The 23,420-nt window shown below is 42.3% G+C and overlaps 2 protein-coding genes across 3 annotated transcripts in view; one reads left to right on the top strand and one right to left on the bottom strand.

The window, feature by feature from the left end:
• The window catches only part of MCM9 (minichromosome maintenance 9 homologous recombination repair factor), a 352,109-nt gene that overhangs the window by 112,155 nt on the left and 216,534 nt on the right, over positions 1-23,420 (bottom strand). The gene's annotated exons all lie outside the window — the stretch shown is intronic.
• Positions 21,132-23,420, top strand: part of ASF1A (anti-silencing function 1A histone chaperone) — a 51,980-nt gene continuing 49,691 nt past the window's right edge. The window contains exon 1 of the mRNA XM_078648479.1: positions 21,132-21,523. Within this exon, the coding sequence (XP_078504605.1) occupies positions 21,415-21,523 (109 nt within the window). The 5' untranslated portion in view covers positions 21,132-21,414. The remainder of the gene's footprint in view (positions 21,524-23,420) is intronic.

The following is a 23,420-nucleotide window of genomic DNA, read 5'->3' as shown; positions in this document are numbered from 1 at the left end:
CACTGGCCGAAATGCGTTGATGATTGGTTCTGTATATCATTACCAGGGATATTCTGATCTTAATTGTTCAATTTATATAGATATTGCTATCAATCACTGTGATCAATCAACACATTGTAACCAATTATTGTGAACAACTGTTTCCTGTAAATTCATGTATTTATAATGGAATTACACTAGATTTGTACTAGATACATGGAAATTGACTATTAGAAGCAAGAAACTGTCCGGTATATGTATGAATTGAATGTACTATTATGTTGACTAATTACTTATATTTTTTTATAAAAACATTATAAAAAAATGACAAAAAAAGAATTTGCTAAATAAAAATATTATCTTTCAATAGTTTGATTTACTAATTTATGTTCTTAAGTGTTCAACGTATACATTGTTTTATGTATCCATGCACGAAACCCGGTGCCCCCTGTTCGTTCTTCTAAGCTAGTGCAAATGTAATGGTCATTTAGATTGAAGATGTGTTGCCGGTAATGTCAGTAGGCTACCATACAATGCATACTCTATGTTACCCCACTCCACTCTGCACCACTCTACGCCAAAGCACTCTACTCAGTAACACTCCACTGTACGCCAGTGCACTCTATGCCAATCCCCTCTACGCCACTCTAATCTACTCTACACCACTGTATTTTACTCTGAAACTGTCTCCTCTACACAACAGCACTCGGTGCCACTCGACTATACTCTGCACCACTGCTCTCTATGCCAATGCACTCTACACCACTTTACTCAAAACCAATGCACTCCACGCCAATCTACTCTGCACCACTGCAATATATGCTACTATACTCTGTTACTGCACTCTACGCCATTGTACTCTGTAATTGTTCTGTTATACCGACAATATGTCTGAGTCTTATGTAACCTTTTAAATGTAAATACATTATGTATATTTTTCTATAATTACACACATATTTCTTTTCAGAATTATTTTTCACACGGGCCAAAAAAAACTTTCTTAATCTCCATTTCTTTGTTTAACTTTATTGTTCTTATGATATGTTAGTTTGCTGTACATTCTGAACCTTTGTTAGGAAAAATACTTATTGCCCCTGGTTCAGGTGGTTAGGGCTGCCCCTGTGGTGGTTGATATTTTAAGCACAGTTGCATAACTGTGAGGGCTCTTTTGTCTTGACCCCGTTGATTGCCCTTCATTGTTTATGGCCAATCCCGAGTTTCCCCTATATTCAGAGGAGTATATTTCTAGGATCAAGAATGGTCCTTCTTTACTGGGACCCGTAGTGGCTCAGCCAGTTGTTAGTGAAGCTCAGGCTTTACTTGACGAATTAGAACAATGTAGAAAGAAGCATGTACGGACCACCCTACATGCTCTTATGATGACTGAATATTTAAAAAAGGATGTTATACCGGTGGGTTTACAAGTACGTAATGTCCCCCTGATTTTTACCAATGACGCTAAATTCAGAAAGGGATTTAGCCATATTGGAGTGACCTGTTCCCGCCATTGGCTTGTCCATGGCATTGATACAGCTTTGGAACATAGCAAAAAAGAACTTGAAATAATTGCTGATTTGGAAAGACGGATAAATGAGGGTGATGTAATAAATGAGGCTAAAGCAGCACTTGACAAAGTTAATGAAACTATTGTTGAATTTGAAAAATTCGAAAGAAACAAAAAAAACTAATAAAATTCAAAAAGACATAGCGAATTTTAGTCAATTAAGGGCTCACCCTGATTTACAAGATGAATTTTATACCCAACCCAAATCTCAATACAATGATAATTATCCAACCTGGGGTCGTTTAAAAAATAACAGTGCCATAACTTTTTCTGAATCTTCTGCAAGTTCGAGCGATGAATCTGATCAGAACACTAATTCCCGCCCTGGTCCTTCAACTGCAGGTTATAAACCTTCTTTTTTAGAACAACGTGGAAGAGGTGGGAGGGGCCGAACGAGATCCCGGCCACCTCAACACCAACAACGATGGAATTTCCAGTCGGGAGAGAGACAGACCCGTCGGAAATTTTATCAGTGGGGCCCACCTGTATGACGAATCCCCCTATACATATGACTAACGTGGATCTTTTTCCTAATGAATCGAGTATTCCTAGTGAAGAAATTATTCCTATTTTTAATCTATCGAATCACTTGTTGCGGCATGATGAAATTTCCATTTTAAGTAAAGGGTTGAGCTTTGTACCTACTGTCAAATCTTCCCTTTTTGATATCCAATTGGAATTGCTACAATTTTTTCGGAAATTGCGTCTCAAAGCTTATTTTTTGGGAAACACGTACAATGAGGATTTTAATCCATCCGGACTACGTCCTCCATCTACTTTTAATCCGCCATCCAGTAAAATGCCAGTGGAGTTATTGGCCTTTGAGTCCATGGTACTCAAGGAAGTGGCTGATTTGAATAATGATTTTGAATTTATACCATACAATATCTCTTTAACAGAACGTAATGCTTTGACTACCTTTAAACAAAACCAAGATTTGATTATTAAGAGTGCTGACAAGGGCGGCGGGATCGTTGTCCAGTCTATTGATAAATATAAACTTGAAATCAAGCGTCAGCTCAATAATGGTGATCATTAACAAATTTTGCGCTCTAACCCTATACTTGAGATTCAAAAGATGATACTCACGGTTACAACTGAGGCCAAAATGGGCGGATTTCTAAGTAATAAAGAATTTGTTTTTCTTAACTCCAAAAGCTTTAGGGTACCTGTTTTGTATACTCTCCCGAAGGTGCACAAGGATTCACTCAACCCCCCGGGCCGGCCCATAGTCTCTGGCTGTGGGTCGGTCTTGGAACCCTTGTGCTAATACATAGATGTTTTTATTAAAGAATTTGCGACTACCACCAGGAGCTATGTCAGAGACAGTGGTGACATTATTGTTCGGTTAGAGCAGATGACCTTTTGCCCAGACTCAGAATTGTTGGTTTGTTTGGATTTAGAATCCTTATATACTAACATCCCCCAATGACAAGGTATTGCGGTCATCAAACAAATCATTGACACTCTTCCAGCCCCTAGAGCGGTTACGATTGATTTTATTATTGACTAGCAGCCCGTCCCGACCTTGTGCGGGTGCAACAGGCTTCCCCGACCCCCGCCCGCCCCGACATTGTGCAGCAGCCCGGGCCCCCGCCCGGCCTGTCCTCCACCTGCCCCGACCCCCGGTTGCCCCGACCCCCACTTGCCCCGACCCCCGCCTGCCCCGACATGGGTCCCCTTACCTGAGCCGCCGCTCCTCCCGCCTGTCCGCTGCTCGCACCGCCGCTGGCCTGTCCGCTGTGTCTGCTGCTCGCACCACCGCTGGCCTGTCCGCTGCTCCTAACGTCACCGCTCCTCCCCAGCGCCATGTCCGCCGCCCCTTGTCGCGCTCCTGGACGCCGCTCCTCCACGCGCTCCTGACGTGAGCACGCACGTCGCGGCCGGCGCTACTTCGGAGGGACTACTTGTTTTTTTTACTGTAAATTTTTTAAATAACGTCTTTTTATTTTATTTATATAGCCTATAACCATCTACACACCCTGACGATTCCAACGGTGTATCGGGTGTGTGGATTGGCGCTGTGGTTCCTGAGTTTACCCGCCTCAAAGGCTGAAAGTTCTTCCTTTATTATAGTAGTACTGGCAGCCCGTCCCGACGTTGTCCGGGAGCAATTAGGCTTCAGGGTCCCCACCCGCCCCGACGTGTCCATGGGTCCCCCGGAGCCCTTCCTCCATATATTGCAGTATTATACCTCTATGTTTACTTTGTACGCTTTTGTAACCTGCACACGTAACTTTTTCCTCCTGTAATGCACAGTTTGGCTCACTTTTGTAATGCTCCGTTTTCTTCCTCTTGCTACCTGCATACGTCACTTTTTCCTCCTATACCTCTATGTTTACTTTCTACGCTTTTGTAACCTGCACACGTAACTTTTTCCTCCTGTAATGCACCGTTTGGCTCACTTTTGTAATGCTCCGTTTGCTTCCTCTTGCTCACGATGTACGCTTTTGTAACCTGCACACGTAACTTTTTCCTCCTGTAATGCAGCGTTTGGCTCACTTTTGTAATGCTCCGTTTGCTTCCTCTTCCTCACGATGTACGCTTTTGTAACCTGCACACGTAACTTTTTCCTCCTGTAATGCACCGTTTGGCTCACTTTTGTAATGCTCCGTTTGCTTCCTCTTGCTCACGATTTTCATTTTTGCTTCATTTTTCCGCCACTCACCGCTCCTAAATAAATAAATAAATAATCTACCTCATCCGCCGCTCACCGTTCCTCCCAGCCTGTCCGCCGCTCCTCACCGCTCCTCCCCGCGCTATTTGCGCCGGTCCTCCTCGCGCTCCTGGACGCCGCTCCTTCTCGCGCTCCTCACGTCGGGCACACACATCGCGGCCGGTGCTTCTTCCAAGGGACTACTTTTTTGGGGGGTAAATTTTTTAAATAACGTATATTTATTAAGTTTATATAGCCTATGTCCATCTGCACACGCTGACGATTACAACGATGTATCGGGTGTGTGGATTGGCGCTGTGGTTCCCGAGTTTACCCGCCTCAAAGGTTCAAAGTTCTTCCTTTATAATAGTAGTATAGATTTATTGACTATTTCTTTGACAAAAAATTATTTTGAATTTGACTGACAATTTTATTTACAGATTAAAGGTACATCTATGAGGGCTTCATATGCTCCCAATTTTGCTATTTTGTTTGTTGATAATTTTGAACAAAACTTAATTTATGACTGTACAAAAAATCCTTTGTTTTCTAGCGTCCGCCATTGGCGACGCTACATTGACGACATTTTTTTCATTTGGACTGGGACTGATTCTACATTGACTGAGTTTTTGGCTTGGTTGAATTCCTGTTCTTCTGATTTAAAGTTCACTTCTCAATTGAGCAGAACCAATATTGCCTTTTTAGATTTGACTATTTTTCCTCATGAAGGTGGTCTGGTAACTAAATTATTCACGAAACCAACCGCCCGCAATACATTGCTTCAATATTCTAGCAATCATTCTAGAAGTTTAAGAGATGGTTTGCCCTTTGGGCAATTTTTACGTATACGTAGAAATTGTTTTTTTAGGGACGACTATTTTAGAGAGGCTGACAAACTAGCCGAGAAACTTCAACAACGTGGTTATCCACGTAAATAAATCAAGCGTTCGATGAAGCGGGCATGGTATAATCACCGTGACCAGTTACTGTCTCCTAAAACTAAGAAATTGACTACCAGAATACCTTGTGTCACCACATTCGGAACTCAAAGTAACCACATTTCGGCCATTATAAGAAAATATTGGTCACTTTTTGTATCGACTGGAATTACTAACGACCAGCCGCTTTTTTCATTCAAAAGAGGAAAGAACTTACAAGATCATCTAGTTAGAGCTGCTTTACCACGTACGGAAGCACCTAATCTTACATCCATGTGGGGTCTTGAGAAAATTGATTGTGGGTCACTATAGATGTGGCGGCTGCCTCATGTGTGACTCTAGTCTGAATACCAAACAGTTTATTCATGCTAACATCTGTTATGACCTCAGAGAGTATTCCAATTGTAATACACAAAATGTTATATATGCAATTTGGTGCCCTTGCGAACTTATTTACATTGGACAGACGACTCAAAAAATAAAAATTCGTCTAGGTCAACGTAAAAGTCGCATCAGATGCAAAACTGAGAATGCTCCCCTAGTGTCTCATTTCGGAGATGAACCACGCACCATCGGACTTGAAGTGGCAAGTTATTGATGTGATACGCACACCACCACGTGGTGGAAGCATTACCAACATCTTAAATAAAACCGAATGCCGCTGGATTCTCCGCTGCAATAGTATAAATCAGGGGCTCAACACGATGGAGGAATGTCATTCCTTAACCTTTGGATCATTGTGTTATCCTAAATGATATAGTACCCTATTAAATGTTAAGCTATTAAATGTTAAGCCATTTGTATGATTGTATACATCGTGTATTCATTTATTAGTATAAGTTGCCCCTTAATGACATTCTTTATCTGAGCATTAACTTGTTGGCCTGTCTTGTTAATAGCTATCAATCAAGTAATGCACTTGGTATAAATGCATGTTCATTGATTGTGTGGGTATAGCTGGATAAATGTTGTCTTTTGTCACTTCTCTGGTGTTTTTACGGGATCTGCGGCACAACGAGTCGGTAACAATTGCCATTTCAAGATGGCGATTATACAATCTGGCATCTGACTTAGTCCCCTTTCTGCTGACTTGCATGCGTTACGCATGCGCATATGCATATAATCAATGCATTGCGGTATGGCGTTTAGTCTGAATTGCGGCTCGTCGGAATTACTACTGACCCGAACTTTATTCATGTTTGGTAAGTCTAGTTCTTAGTCTTTTTCTTTACCTTATTTGAGGTAGTGCAAATGCTTTATTTAATAACTCGCGCAATCCCTACCTCTTCCCTTTTCTTTAGTTTGGGCGTCTCGATATTGGCGGACTTTAAGCAGCCACTTTCGATAAAGGATTGTTGTTAATCTTTGGCACCAGGTAAAAAATCAAATATCTTTCAGCTTCCGAATACAGGCAATGTCATTCTCCTTGCGCACTGCATTGCTGGTACTTTGGCCTAGTACTAGTCTCTTGATTTTGCCCTTTAAACATTGTTTACAGTTACGGCAGAGCCTTTTTTGTAGTCAGTGGAGCTTTATACCTGGCTCCCGAGCAGTTGGCAAAATTGTAAGCAACTGCTTTTGGATTCATGTACCCTCTTTTCTGTCAGGCATTATGCGCAGCACAGTAACTTGGGTCTCCCCCCCCCCCTTTTTTCTTTAATTTTAGAATTTTACTGATACAAGCATACCTTTGGTTTTGCTTGTTCGCGATTTTAGAACGTGGAAGTAAGTGTTGTTAAGCATATAAACTTCCATTTCGGTTATTTGTCCTTATCTTTGTGGCGTGTTTCTTTTCTTTTTCTCATGGGGACATGACTTTCGGATTTCTGTTTTATGACGTTTATATTTTTGATAAATAACCACAGTAAATATGGGTTAGTTTAGCTGCCCCTTTCCTTTCTCAATTCTCTGCGGGCACAATTCTTTCCTTCTCTTTTTAGGGAGTTAATTTATTAATAATTATTTTCCATTTGGTCCAATTCTAAAAAAAATATTTTGTGTATTATAGATAGGTTGGTGACAAGCTCAGTTAATTCATTGTCCTGAGGATGACCATGTACTTTTGACAACGGTCGAAACGCCGTCGACGCTATTGTGGCCACAACTTAAGGAGGACACAATGTTTTTGTTTATAGGAGTTCTTGTATGGTTTTAGAATTCTTATGTTCAAGTAACCTCTTTGTGTGTGCCTTTTGTCTGGTTTTTTGTATATGTATTGTAATTGTTCTGTTATACAGACAATATGTCTGAGTCTTATGTAACCTTTTAAATTCAAATACATTTTGTATATTTTTCTATAATTACACACATATTTCTCTATCAGAATTATTTTTCACACTGGCCCAAAAAACTTCCTTAATCTCCATTTCTTTCTTTAACTTTATTGTTCTTATGATATGTTAGTTTGCTGTACATTCTGAAACTTTGTTAGGAAAAATAATTGTACTCTGTACAGCACTCTACGCCATTCTATTCTGCGTCACTGCACTCTACACCACTCTATTCTACTCTGCACCACTGCTCTCTATGCCACTCTACTCTGCGCCACTGCACTCTACTCCATTTCACTCTATGTCACTCTACTCTACACCACTGGACTCTATGACACTCTATTCTGCAGCACTGCACTCTCTGCCACTGAACTCTATGCCACTCTACTCTGAGCAACTCTATTGTATGTCACTGCACTCTACTCTGCACCACTCTATTGCACTCAATGTCACTCTGATCTACTGTGCACCACTGCACTTTATGACACTGCAATGAACGCCATCTCACTCTACGCCTCTCTACTTTACTATGCACCACTCTACTCTGCCCCACTCTACTAGGCACCGCTGCAATTTTTGCCACTTCCCCCTACACCATTTCAGTCTAGGCCACTTTACTCTGCACCTCTCCACTCTACACCACTCCATAACACTGCACTCTACGTCAATGTACTCTACGCCACTACTCTATACCACTTCACACAATGCTGCACCACTCCACGCTTGACACTTCACTCTACTCTGAAACAATCTACTCTACGCCACTGCCCACTATGCCACTGCATCACTCTATTCTACACCTCTCTACTCTATGATTCATTGCTCCACCCTGCATCACTATGCTCTACCTTGCAACACTCCACTCTACTCTGAACCAATCTACTCTATGCCACTGAACCCTACACCACTGTACTCTAGGCCTCTGTACTTTACATTATGCCACTGTACTCTAAACCATTGCACTTTACGCCAATGCATTCTACACCACTTTACTCAGTGCACTCTGGCCACTGAACGTAAGCCAACTACTTTGTACCACAGCACTTTACGCCACTATACTCTACAACATTCTACCCTATGCCACTGCACGCCATGTCACTCTACACCAAGACACTCTATATCACTGCACTCTATGTCACTCTATTCTACTCAGCACTAGTGTACTCTATGTCACTGCTCTCTGCATCACTCTACTTTGCACCACTCGACCCTGCACTCTGACACTCTAATCTGCACCACTAAACTCTACGCCACTGCACTCAGCGCTTCTGCACTCTACCCTGCACCACTCTACTCTATACCACTGCACTGTTCCTCACTGCACTTTACACCTCTTTACTCAAAACCAATGCACTCTCCGACATTACACTTTATGCCAATCTACCCTGCACCACTTTACTTTACGCCACTTCACTCTAGGCCACTCTACTCCACTCCACTCTACAACACTCCACGATAATCCACTCTATGATGCTGCACTCCATTAAACTCTGCTCCACTGACACTCAATGCCACTCCACTCTACAGCACTCGGCTTCACTCTATGACATTCTATGGCACTACTCCACTCTACGACGCTCTACGCAACTCCCTCTATGCCACTCCATACAACTTTAGTCCACTCTATTCTATGGCACACTACTCCACTCTACTATACTCCATACACATCTTCGCTCTATGCCACTCTACTCCACAACACTCTACCCAACACCTTCTACACCACTCCACTCTGCTCTACACCACTCCATGACACTCTGTCACTCCACTCTAAGATAGTTTTCTCAACTCTGACACTGTACTCCACTCAGCACCGCTCAACTCTACACCCTTCCACTCTACGACACTATGCTCCCTCCACGAAACTCCACAACACTGTATGCTACTCCATGACACTTTACTCCTCTCCATGCTACGTAACTCTACTCTACTCCGTAACACTCCACTTTTCAACGCTCCACACCACTCTCCTTTACCCCACAAATGTTTACCCATGCTAAACAGCAGCCACTTTGGTGTACAACGTTGCTAAAATATATTTGCAAAGCTAATTGTTCTTGTATAGGCGTGACCTATTGGCTTTGCTAATACTTGTTGTTCTTATCAGAGTCCATGCCTCTAAGCCAATAAAGCGAGCACACATGCAAAGCCAGAGTTAAACTGTCTGTGCACTGATGAAACCACACAACAAGATCCTGCAGAGAGAGTGCATGTGGCACCTTTTACAGGACAAACCCCAGTGTCTGCTAAGTACACGTGACGTAGGTAGTGAAGGTTTACTTTCACAGATGACCAAGAGCCCACATGCATATTGGAACTGCTGTCCCACATCCAGCATCCACGATAAAGGTATTGCCTCACATATTGTATTTCTACTCAGCTACAGTATACAACCTAGGCTACTTCTGTTCTCTATCTGGCAGATTCCCTCCACTACATGCACCAGCAACATGCTATCACCCAGGTGCTATATCTTCAGTGCAGCTGCTAAACATCAGTTCTATTGGTTCAGCTCACTGCACTAGTCTAGTTCAGCCTGACAATGACAATGCCATGTTGGGCCTAGTAACTGGGGGAACATGCTGTTTCTAATGTCACACATGTTCCCATCGCGAAAATGATGTACTCTAGCTTACGGGCAGCTAAGTGTGCTTAGGGGTTATTTATTTAATATTTACGATTATGCGTCCCTACCGGTCAAAACGATGATTTTGACAGGTTTGTGCAGCACGGTTCACGTTGCTTCCATCAGTATACACAGGGTAGGCTTGAAACCATGTTTTCACTGCCGCTATAGTGGATGGCACAATAGATATTGCAGTCCACAAGCTACCTTTAATTGTCATGGGTGTATTTCTGCACCAAATATATATTATTTATTATATATAATACATTATATATATTATGGGAAGGTTATATGTGCCAATTAGGTTTTAAATCAATTTCAACATGTTTTAAGGGTCAGAGCACAAGCACTGGATGCCAGTGTCTCAGTGTTAGAGTTCAAGATTACCATCAGGCGAGTCTTAAACAAAATAAAAAACTGAGAGTGACCAGCCAAAAAGGGATCACTGTGTGACAGTTCTCTATTATTTCTATAATAGGAATTCCTAAAGTTGGGTACTGGAAAGCAATTTCAGTGACAAGTCAGGATTTCCAAAAGGGTTTGAGCGTTGGTGTTGGGTCAGGCATCAGCCATGGGGCACCATGATCACATATGAGCTGGGAGCCTATAGAGGTTGATAAAACAGAGGGCACAAATGTTGCCCACGCATTAAAGTTGCCCACTATTATCAAATTTCCTCTTGATGGTCAGACAAAATTGAAAACAGGTCAGCGTAGAATCTGCATTTCCTGCATCAAGACTTTATATGGAAAATACTGTAAAGAATACAAGAAATCAATTGAGCCCTAATATCTTGCCCGCCTTATCAATAGATTTACCTTTGACACGAAAGTCAAGCAGTGTCTGAGCAAAATAGTAACCCTTTCATTTTATTCAAGCTTGAGGAGTTGAACCGGGCTGCAATTTGAGCATAAACAAGGTGCCACCATTCGTAACAACACCTTCGTTGGTGCGGACTTGCACACATTTTTTCAATACTTCCTATAATGTTCTGTCCGCTCTTTTCTATGAATGTGCATTGTAAGACTATGCATTATTAGCTGAAGCAGATGGTAGTAATCTTGAAGTAATAATGGCACTGTTCCTTACTAGATGCAGTTAGGTCTCAATAATTTAAACCTGAGCTCAACACTTGGTAGCTGTAACACAGAGCAGACAGGCTTATTTTATGACGAACATGTAAAGCATTTATCAGTACCAAAACAGTTAAAAAGTAGAAAACGCAACACAATAAAAATTTCCCTTCCAATTTATAAAAATAGAGTACATTTCAGTGAGAAATAGACATAAAAAACACAATCTGAGATAGGGAACCAGAGATATGATTTTTAAAGTTTTAGTTGTTTCTAGCGTCAAAAAGTACAAAGCGCAACTGTGGGTATCTGGTCATGCTAGACCGGATCAAAGGCAAAAGTAAAAGTTGATCGCAATGGAGGGCAGGCCGGAGACAGGGACCAGATTCGTCCCAGTAAAAGTTTACCTTCTGACTGTCATTTGTTTGAAGAAAAGTACTCGTCAATGAGGTTTCGGGCTGGTTGGGGTGCAGGCTGGATCTGAAGAGGAGCTTATTGAAGGCAGCCAGCTAAAGTGCAAGATGTAGGTGGTACCTTTAGCTCCAGCGGGATGTTTGAGACTTTTGCCCTTAAAGGCATAAATACTCAGAGCAACCTAAGTCCGGGCCCAGGGTGTCGTTATTGTAGGGGTGATGCTCGACGTTGGCCCCAGTGAAGTCCTCTGCGTTAGGACTTAGAAACTTTCCTCGAAGTCCGGATCCTTCTGACAACGTAAACTGGCACGCAGAGTCCGATTTGCAGTTCGACGCTCGTAGCTGTGGCTCAGCAGCGGCCGGTGGCAGTCTCTGGTTCTTTTTGGCAAAAATTCCAGAAAAAGTTTCTAAGTGTCCATTCTTGCAGTTTTAAAGGAGGGAAGAGTACTCCTTAACACCATCCAAAGGTCTAGGACCTTTTGCACACCAATTGTGGGTTAGGACTCAATCTCCCAGAAGCCACCAGCAGAGCCAGAGCAAATCCAATTGGAACTAGTCAGCTGGGCTCGGTAGAGATTTGTGCTTCTTGTAGCTTTTGTGTTCCTGGAGCTGAACAGGAAGCTAGCCAACTAGCCATTGGATTCCGCTTTTCTGTCCTTGGTACAAGTGGACAGCAAATTCAGCCCTTGGGGTTTCCTTCCACAGGCTCAACAGCAGATGCAGTCCTTCTTCTGTCTTTCACAGGTCAGAGGTGTTTTGAAGAAGGTATCAGGGATGCCATATTTATGCCTGGAACCAGCTTGAGGGTGGTATAAACTCACTGACTGATAGGGAGTTCGTTCCCAGGAGGAACTATAACCACGTTGACATCACTTCCTTAGGTGTTGGACCTTAACAATCCCACAGTACTCTGCTCTGCCCAAATCCAACATGGCAGAACCTTTCTTCCCCTGAGCAGAGCTCTAAGCACACCGCTGAAGTGGGTCTGGAGAAATGAGAAACTCTTCCTGCAAACCAGTTATTAACCTCTACCGCACTACCGCGTTTTCCCGCTGTGCGCTGGAATTTGAAAAATGCGCGGTTTGTGACAAAGCCAGCTCGTCATCCGCGTAGCGCAGGTAACGCCCATGACGAGCTGGCTTTGTCATCATCGCTGAAGGGGTTAACCAGGTTTTCTCCCCCATGAGATTGGTGTCGCTTTGGCTACTTGGACAATGGTAGGGGCAGGGCTGTGTGGATTTACATCTCCCAATGATAAGGGATGCTCCTTTGAAGTTTGTGCGGTTGGTGGGCACATCCCCAGGCCATCCTGTCAACAGGAAGTCACACTTCATTCCACTCAAGGCCTGTTTGTTCCCTTTCCTGGTAGCCATTCACACCTACTTGTATGGGGCCAACAGACTGCCAGGTGAGGGTTTGAGATAAACTCTGAAAAGGCTACTAGAGATTGTAGGCAGGAAATGCCAGTTTTTAAATTCAAAATTCGACTTGACCATTACATTGAATTTTAAATTACTATTAATTTGAGTCCTTGAATCATTGTTCTAGCTATTCACAAACTAAAGCTATGGATCATAATTAGGGCTTACGGTTTTATGTTTTTTTTTAACAATTCCTTCTGTTTTATCCATATTTCTTTTTGGGTCATTTTATCTGTATTTATCCACGTTCATTTTTTTATGTCGCAAGCAAAAGAAGACGCTGCTGCTGCTGCTGGTATTTTTCCACATTTACTTGAATAGACATGCACACTTGCACTTGGATTTTATAGGTTGTTGTAACTGGTTTTCAAATTGGAGCCCACGCTAAGTGCGCTTATTGGGAACAAATGTCTTGCCTGTCCTCTATGAAAATATGTGTGAATTAGTGTTATAGATTAGGTCTTGTTTGCGCAGCTGTCAGGCAAAAAGTCAAAGCAATATTCCCTCCTTTACTTGCATTTTATCAGCCATCAAAGAGTGTCTGCTTGAAGACAAACATTCAGAGAGAATTGAAGTTCCAGGGCACATACTTTGGAAAGCCCTCTCTCCAGCCATTAGAACGCAGGCTACATCCTGACGACCCAAACACGAACAAACCTTTTGGGGGGGTACCTGTTTATTTGATTTTTGAGCTTGTCTTTGTGAAAGGACTGCTGCTGTCTGTGGACGAGTTGAGCACACAGATGATGGGCCATTTCACCAGATTAATATGGGTCATCTTCAAGACTCGCAGAGATGTGAACACTGGTGCAGCAAGAGATACTGAAATTCAAAAGTCACAGGACTACAGCTATCAACAGTGGGTAAGAGTCACAGCCCTTTTAATGAGGTAGAACTAGCCCTTTTCAACCGGAATTCTATGAGTTTAATAGTGTACAATCACCTCACGGCAAAAAGCAGATGCTTTGTGCATAGATGCTGATTATGAGAGAGCCTTCTTGTCACAGTAAAAAACAATGTTACAGATTTTTCACTGCTAGGACGTTTAAAACGTAAGCATTCTTGTCCTACGTTTGAAATTCCATGAACCCTGTCCTATGGACATTTAGGGTCTACCTAAAGGGTGACTTATGGAAAAGGTTTATTTTGCCAGGTCGAATTTGCAGCTTTAAAACTGCTCGCTCAGACTGCAGCAGCAGGCCGGAAGACATGCTTTGCCTTGTCACTTTAGTGAAGGCACAATAGGAACGGCAGTCCACTAGCAACATTAATTTACAGATCCTGGGTACACTGAGTACTATATACTAGGGGCTTATAGTAAGCTTAATTAGCAAATTAGGATTTTTAAGCAATTCAACAAAGTTTTAGGGGTCAGAGCACATTATTAGGGCCTAGTTGGAAGGGTGCGCAAAGTCCAAAAACCAACAGCATCAGTTCGAAAAAATTGGGCGAGCATAAAAAAAAAGGATTTTCTTATTATGCATTCATCAAAATATAAAATATCAAGCTTAGTTATAACGGAAGAGAGCCTTAGCGCTTAAGACTTCACTTATGCAGTAAACAATGCTTTATTTATGTGCAAGCTAACCAAGTTTTGAAACTCTAGAATAGAACAAACTTGAGAATTTGACTGTTCTGGTCTTTAAGGTAAACAATATGGCTGCTACAGCAAACTTTACAGATATATGAGGGCTGCTGTTAGACACTGCATCCATTGTAAGTAAGTAAATAAAAGTTTATAAAGCGCTCAAATGCCGAGGCGTCTTGGCACTGGAGAGAGCAAAGGAGAAACGTGAAGTCCGGAAGTCAGATCCTCACTGAGTGGGAAAAAGGCAGGTTTTCAGTTGGCCCCGGAATTTTGACCAAACTGGCTGGGATCTGATGTGAAGAGGCAGCTTGTTCCAGAGTTTGGGCGCTAAATAAGAGAGGCATCTACCTCTCCATTGCGCTTTCTTAGTTTTAGGGACAATTAACAGTGCCTTATTGGCTGATCATAGAGAGCGGAGTGTACCATTGGAATAATTTATGGTATTCCGTTGGACTGCCTCCATACAAAGTTTTATGAAGCCAATGAAGTTTGCTGATGGCCCGATATGCTATTGAATTTTGGGATATTCAATAAGGTACGGGCTGCTGCATTCTGCAGAGATTGCAATTTAGTTAACTGCCGTTTATCAATCCCAGGGTAAAGGCCATTACAGTAGTCAATCCGGGACAACACAAGTACTAATACAACAGTTTTCTTCAATTCCATCGGAAGAAATGGTGGGATCTCTCGCAGTATCTTTGGTTTGAAGTAGCAGGCTGAAGTGACCTGGTTAATCTGACCTGAGAAGCTAAGCTGTGTGTCACAAATAACGCCCAAGTTTCTTTTTTTAGCCGCAGGTGTAGGACAGGCTCCTGCTGTTGCTGGCCACCACGCAGAGTTCCAGATGGGCGAGCCAGTACCAAACTCCATGACTTCAGTCTTCTGCATGTTTAGTTTAAGATAGTTGAGGTGCATCCATTGTATGATGCGATCGAGGCAGTTATGGAATCTAGCTGACGGCGCATCTTCCCTGGAAGCAATGGAAATTATGATTTGTGTGTCGTCAGCGTAAGACACAAGCGAGAACCCGTGGTCTTTAACCAGTTTGGCAAGTGGAGTCATATATATGTTGAAGTGTGGGTGAAGGCGAAGACCCTTGAGGAGCTCCACACGAGATATGAAATGTGTCCGATTTAAGATACTCCGAGCTAACCTGATGTTCTCTGCCAGACAGGAATAAGGGGAGGAGGGCCAGTGCGCTGTCTCGAATCCCACTAGCCTTCGGCCGTTGGGTTAGAACTGAGTGATTAACCGTGTTAAACACGGCTGAGAGGTCAAGTAGGATTAGGACAGCCCTGCCACCCCTGTCAATTTGCCAGCAGACTTCCTCCGTGGCTATTACCAGTGCAGATTCAATGGAATGATCTGAGCAGAAGCCATGTTGTGAGCTATCCAGCACATTATTAGAATTTATAAAAAGATTCAATTTGTGATTTATAGCTTTCTCCAACACCCTAGCCGGGAGCGGCAGGAAGGAGATTGGCTGATAGCTTGTGACGTCCCCTGGGTCCAAGGAGGGTTTCTTTAAAATGGGTCTGACGCACGCTTTTTTCCAAAGTGATGGAAAAGTCCCAAACTTTATGGCAGGGTTTAGGAGGGGGAATCAGTGTTGCGCAGATTAATTTGGAGACCCTGTGAATGATATTCGGTGGGCATGGGTCATCTGGCAAGCCAGACTTAGTGGTCAGTACGAGGTCATTCACAGAGTCTAGTGTCAGTAGCGAGAAGCTGGTCAGGAGATTGGGGGCTACTGAACACTCCTCCGTATCCCGTAAAAGTGAGTTATGGGCAGCGGAGTCCAAACTTTCCAGTTCCCTGTAGATTTTTTAGACTTTTGATTGGAAGAACGAGCAGTTTGATCACGCACGTTTTGATCAGGGAGAACCAATTTCCCTGTTGGAGCTTAGATATCTCTGAGACAGTCTTAAAGAGCTCTCTAGACGAGTTCTTAACCTCCTTTATCTTAATGTCTAGATATCTCTGAGACAGTCTTAAAGAGCTCTCTAGTCGAGTTCTTAACCTCCTTTATCTTAATCGTATAGAATACCTGTTTGGCTCTAATAAAGGCAGCTTTGTAATCAGTTAGTGTCTTATTATAATTATTTTTAGCCTCAGCGCTGTAGTCCATCCTCCACTCACGTTCACTGCGCCTACATTTACATTTTAAAGTTTTAGCTCTAAGGAATTCCAGGTCGCAGTGAGCTTGTGTCTCTGTCGGGGAGCCGATCTTAAACGAGCCAGTTGATCTATGACAGATCTGACCCAGTTATCATATCTGTCTGCATTTAAGTTGGAGTTAGATGCTAGCATCGGTACATTTTTGGCCAGCAGGTTGTTAAGGGCGCCGGTACAGATATTCTGCCAGGACCGTGTGAGGATGGGGGTTGGACGCCTTACTTGGGGTGTCAAGGTGAGTTCCGTAGGGAGATTAAAGAATATTTCTGTATGGTCTGTCCAAGTGAGTGGCAGTATACTGTCAATCTCGATAGCAGTGTGTTGGTGAAAATACCGTCCAGTGTGTGTGTGTGTGGGTCCCATTACTATCTGAGATAGGCCATGGCTCTCTAGATTGTCTAGAAGTGTCGCAGTTGTGGGGTCAGTGAGAAACTCTAGGTGAAAATTGAAATCACCAAGTAGTGTGAAAGAAGGGGTATCTATGCAGGACTCTGGGAGGGCGGGTAAGCCCTGAATAAAAAGTGACTTAGGCCCTGGAGGCCTGTAGAGAAGCAGTCTTGGAAAGGAAGCCTTGTTATTCATCTTGATAGAAAAAGTCCGTTCTATGTATGATAGCAATACCTCCTCCCAGTTGTCCCACTCTGGGAACTGAGGCAAGCAAGTAGCCACGGGGCAAAGCTTCTACCTAATCTGGTTCGGAGTGGGCGTAGCACAGGTTTCAGTGAGGAAAATCAGGTTGGGACTAGTTAGTTGCAACAGGCATTCTATCTCCAGCTTATGTCTGTTGACAGACCTCGCATTAAGTAAGATGGCCTTAAGCGTCATTTTTTTTATAGCTAGCTGGTTAATGTCACATAAAGGGGTGACTGATGGAACGCCTTCATCTGCCATGTTGTTGTTACTAAGGCTAGAGGTATACGGAGGTTGTAAGACCTCAGCAGGCGGGCTTATTGCCTTGGCTAAGAGTAACCGAGTGTTATTGACCCGGCAATATTTACATTGCGGATAGGTAAAGGGAGTCGTGAGTGGGCTGTTAGTGTACTGGGAGTGATTCTTGCACTTACCATTGTTCAGAGCTAATAGTTGCTTTCTTGAGTAGGTAATTCTAGAAAAGCTGGCAGGGGTTCTGGTGCATGGTGCACTCCAAGCGCCGACAGGCTTGCTTTTGGCGCACCCGATTCCTTTTTATCCCCCCCCCCCCCCGGTCTTGTCTTTTAGTCAAAAATATTGAGATACTCATGCTGTATTAAACAGGATATTGGTATAGTGTAAAAAATTCTGGCCCTTCAGCTGTGTAGAGATGGAACAACCAAATTAGCTTATCATATGGGTTGATAGTATCTGCCCATAATTACACGTGTTGCAAAAAGTAAAAGTTGCATGGCCAAATGTGAGAAGGTTAGCAAAGGTGCGAAATATTGATTTGAACAAGAAAAATCTGGTTCTATACATAAAAAAATCTCTCATTAAAGAAAGCACTCAAACTTGTTTTTTGTGGATTTCATAACTAATGTAACTGAACTACGGACTGTATCACAGGCCCCAATCTCTGCAAAATGTCACAATGTCTTCTGCTGTTGAGAGACTGGAGATGTACCCTGTCCCATATTGAATGAACTGATTTGGAAACCTATGGCCAAACGAGTGAAGCATTCTACTATTCATGTACATCTGTAAGATTTTGAACTATAATAAAAAGCTGTGATTAAGTGTAACACAGCGAGAAATTTCTAGGCTATAGAAAATATTTTTTTAATTTTGAGAATCTTTAATTTATACGATTAAAAATGAAGGATTGGAATAAAAGTGCATAATTTACAATAATTGGAACAGTAAAAGCAAATTCCCTTTTATGTTGCCTCAATCAAAAAACACTGTAATTGTGCGGGGATAGCGAGTGTTATTTATATTATGGACTGTAGCTAGCACTGTCTCATCCGGAAAATGGAGAACTCGCTGGTGTATTCCCCAACTGTCAATGGAGAGAACTGTTATGGGTTGATGACAGGATTCATTTAAACAAAATGTATAATTCTGAAGTGCAAAAGCAAAATAAAAAGTTTTACAGCAAAAAAAACCCACTGTTATTCCATCCATATTGCCACTTGTGAAGGATTAGAAGACGCAGGCCTATATACCTTAAATACTCTAAATAATACACAGTACTTTAAGCTTGATCCGTGGTAAATTCCACACTGACACCTCAGCCACAATTAAACTAATCTTGGAGGGACGTTTGCCCCTCATTATTTTGCACGAATAACAGCTTAAAGCAAGGACAGCAACGGCATTCATTTCTTTTGCTTATATAGTACTACCGAGTGCTCTTTAACTTTTTGTTTATAGGAAGTATTCTTTTAAATTCCATGATTTTAAGTAATTCAACAATAAATACAAAAAGAATGGAGTCTTTGTACTGTACTCTGTTATCCACCCCAGTTTTTGGAGAATGGCCATCTGTTGCTTTACACTGTTATATGACTTCACTTTAGTAGTTTTTACCCCTATAAGAAGCCTGTGTCTTATACTGAAAATGTGTCAATGATTAAAACCTTATCCCCATCAATTTGTTTAAAACCAAGGACTTTTCTAGAAAACAGGTTCCTACAAGTGGTACTTGGGTACCAAACCCGTAGAGAATGTTATCATATTTATGCAGGGGCTAAAACGCACACCTAGCTCACTTAAAAGTTGTTTAGTACAGGTCCACGCATGACTTAATTATTTTGTGGTATGGTACACTGGTTTGTTGTACTAAACTAGATTCAGCTCTTAGTGTGTTAAATTTCAGTGCCTTAAGACGTATGTTCAGACTAAGACAACCAACAACTCACTGTTTTAGTCTTCTGAGATTTAGTCTATCTGCTGTATCTACCTTGAATACAGTACACTTGATTTTTGCCTTAAAACTATAAATAGCAGTGACAGGAAATATGAAGCAGTTTTTTAGAGATACACATTTTTTGATTCTATCTTAGATTTTTGTTATATAGAAAAGCTCCTTTAAAACCCTTACTTACCTAATTTGGCTCACTAATGTTGAAAAGGGGTTCTTTCGGTGTTAAATGAGAGCTATATCACGTAATCTGTCACAGGGTTGTGCTTTTTCTGAAAGGTACTGTGTATTGTCATGTCTCTTCTCCTAATGCTGATTGTCTTTTACAGATAGGCGTTCACATTTTGTGTCTTCCAGCATGTCGTGGCTAAAACTAATTTTCAGATTATTTCGGAGGACCGGTGGTTACTGTACTAGAAGAGTCTGATTTGAAATATATAAAATATTATTTTAATTTTATGAGCTAATATATTGCATATCGTTGTTTTTAATGATTGCAATAAAGCGGTCTTTCCGCTTTTCCAATGTTTTCATTATTCCATGTACATTTGAGATTGTGTTCGACATTCTAGGGAGTACTGTAAAAGGGGACATTTTCGGAAACATTTGCTGCAATTACATCAATTTCAGAGAGAGATAAAGTGAGAGCAGCATAGGAACCATTTTCATTCAGGCACTGTCTACTATTCTTTGAATGCAGCCTCTCAGTGCTACCCTAATTTCATAAGTATCTCCGGAAATGCGCAAACACGCTCGTGCAAACAAACTAGAAAGATCATGCAGAAAAATTATACTTTTTTATTTTTATTCTAGAACTAGAGCAACATTTTATAAGTGACGTTAAGGAAAGGCCTATTTTCCGACGCTACAAATGCATAGAAACACGAAGGTTTCACTAGTCAGTGAGCATTCCGTACCTGTAAATTGGATTCACAATAAGAAAAGCAAATCTACATATACCAGAATTGAAAGAAAAAAGTATGTTTTGATAAGGAACTAAAACAAATACATGCTAACTCTCTCAGTTTAGGCGAGAGATTCGGTTTTCCTCGGCAGAATTGTTTTTATATTTTCCCATACTTGTATTCAAGTGTTAGTCAATGGCAAAATACAGACCTCCCTCTTTCGAGCTCTTGGAAGTTCTGGCATGTTGGCAGTTATGCACTCATGGAGTGTGGGGCAACTAGAGATGTCGCAAATATTATTTATTTTAACACAGGTTTAAAAAATGGAAACCCGGCATCCCACCGTTAACAGTTTAAACTTCATCAATTTCACAGTGCTGGCAAATGCAGTGTAGTCGTAGGGAACTGTAAATCACCGTGAACTGCAGTGCAAAATAAAGGCACATTTCCAAAGGAAGTGTAAAAATTAACTCCCCTGCGCCAAGGGTGTCTGTATGTACTCAGTTGCATCACTGGGCTTCCAATGAGAACATTCCAGCACATCGAGTTTGAAGCAGGGTATTATGCTGGTGAGCCTAAACTGATTACCACCGCCTGCTGCGGGAGCTGTGCCGCCCACGGACTGCCGGCAGGGGGAGCCCCCCGCGCAGGCTCCAGCCCTTCCTGCCAAGAGGTGCCCATCTTGCATTCATGAGCCTTTGGCTTCCAGTGGGAGGGCTGGAGCCCGGGTTGCACCCAATCGGCTGAAAGGCTGGCGGCAGCAGCACGGCGGAATGGCTCGGAGTAGAGACAAGCTGGGGAGCTGCTCGTCAAATATGGAGATGTTCGCGGTGTAAATTAAAAAAAACAAAGGAAAAGTTTCTTCCGCAGCCGTCCGGCAGGCTGGCTGAAATCCGCGAGACGGGTCCGCACGAGACCCCCGCGCGCTTCAACGTGCTGCCTCGCCCGCCTCCACAGACGGCGTTTGCGAAATATGGCAAAGGTGCAGGTGAACAATGTAGTGGTGCTGGACAACCCGTCTCCCTTCCAGAACCCCTTCCAGTTTGAAATCACATTCGAGTGCATAGAAGACCTTTCCGAAGGTGAGTGTTTTCCCGGTGGATGGCGGGTGCTAGGGTTGGGACTCGTTGATTGCACGGGTGGATAATTGCACGGGCCTCGTTCTAAAATTGTGCAACCTCGGCAGAATGCACGGTACATTAACCATAGCGCTTCAGCTGTCAGGAATTGAGCAGGGAACAACCTAACTTCGTCTTGATGTCTGTCGAGGCTGTGATGGTGCAACAGGCACCAACACATGGGCTTGTTAAATAATAAAGCTCGACAAGGGCACGTGCACCAAGCGGTCTCTGTAAGCTCCGACTTCAGTCTCCCTCTTTAATTAGTTTGCATTCGGGTATTTGTAGTTTGGATCCTTGCCTGATGGGAAAAACCCTGGAGTGCAAGTATCAGAATGCAAACAAACATGCCAACCACTGGCGCAGGAGGACTTGGCATCTTTGTGGTGGGAACCTGGTTTCTCTACAAAGGGCCCGAAAGCATATGTTAATGTCAAGGACACTGACTTTATGCAGGTAGAATATTTGCATTATTAAAGTTCCTGCAAATAATCCAATTCAATAGAAATAGTTGGTGTTTATATTCTTCTGCTGAGCCAGAGACCAGTATTAAACAAATCAGACACACCTTACATTTCTTGTGGATAACATTTTGACCAACCACCCTCTACCCAGTCAGCCACATTTAAAAAAAAAACTTTCTTTATTAACAGTTTCCAATAGGTCAGCATTAATACACTTGATAGCCTCAGATAAGCGAACCAGGGTCTTAATGCCCTGCTTATACATTGGTAGCAACAGGGTGAATATCAAAACAGAAAGCATGAACACGGCTTTCACAGTTGCCTCTTCTCTTAGTGTACCCCTTCCCCACCTCCCATGCCCTAGATAACTTCGGACTGAGCTATCATTTGCGATTCCTGTATCTCGAGACCAAAATACTGTATCCAGGGAGCAGTCCACCACATCGGACTGAATTCAAATGCTTCCTGGCCAAACAATGACCGCCATATTTGGATTAGGAATTACTCCTGTCACGGTAAGCTCTGCGGTTTGTAACTTCTTCCTAAGCAAATGCCAAAAGATGTAAATCTGATGAGTGCAGGGGTCTCCAACCATTCTGTAGTGAGAGCTACTTCTGATCAGTGAAAATCATTGTGAGCTACTGACGGCTAAACAACTTGTGTGTTTCCAGACACCCCCATACCCAGGTTAATTGAATTTAAGCCTAATGTCCATACAGCCAGATGCTATGAAAAAAATGTGTTGACTAGGGGTACTATAACAGGGCCGCCATGTGCGTTAGTGAGAGCGTGGTCTTAGAGGATGTATTAACATATGTGCGTATGATGGGCTATATTTGTGCACAGGTGACCGAGAGACTGTGCCATATGTACTTGTGGCACAGAACATAACTGTTGCTGTATGTGGCCCGTTACATGTATAATACGAATGGGAGAAATTTAAAGTGCAGAAAAATGTTCTGCAAAAATGTTTAGAATATGGAACATTTTTCTGCACTTTAAATTTCGTCAACTTAAAATAATGGCTGTATTTTTCACTGTATCAGGAAAATGAAACTAAACAGTTAACTTTGTTTATATGCATTCAATAAAACTTAACGTTAAAAATTTCTCCCATTTTCAAGTGTCACATTTACAAACACCAAGCATCTTGCATCCAGTGCCCTGTAGATGTGGTCCCATATTTATAACAGAAAAATACATTTTTTGAATGGTGGGAACTTTAAGTGAATAAACATGCTTCATAAAACATGGTCTTATTTGAGAGTGGAGAAAGACATTTATACTTAACGGTGCATAAAAAAAGTTTTGTTATCTTTTCATTTCTACCATTTGAAAAAAAAATACTATGTTCCAGTTATAATTATAGCAAGAGACAATTGATGGACGGAATGCAG

The sequence above is a fragment of the Lissotriton helveticus genome, chromosome 6 (assembly GCF_964261635.1).
Source record: "Lissotriton helveticus chromosome 6, aLisHel1.1, whole genome shotgun sequence".
Lineage (NCBI taxonomy): Eukaryota > Metazoa > Chordata > Amphibia > Caudata > Salamandridae > Lissotriton > Lissotriton helveticus.
This window is presented reverse-complemented; position numbering and strand designations above follow the sequence as displayed.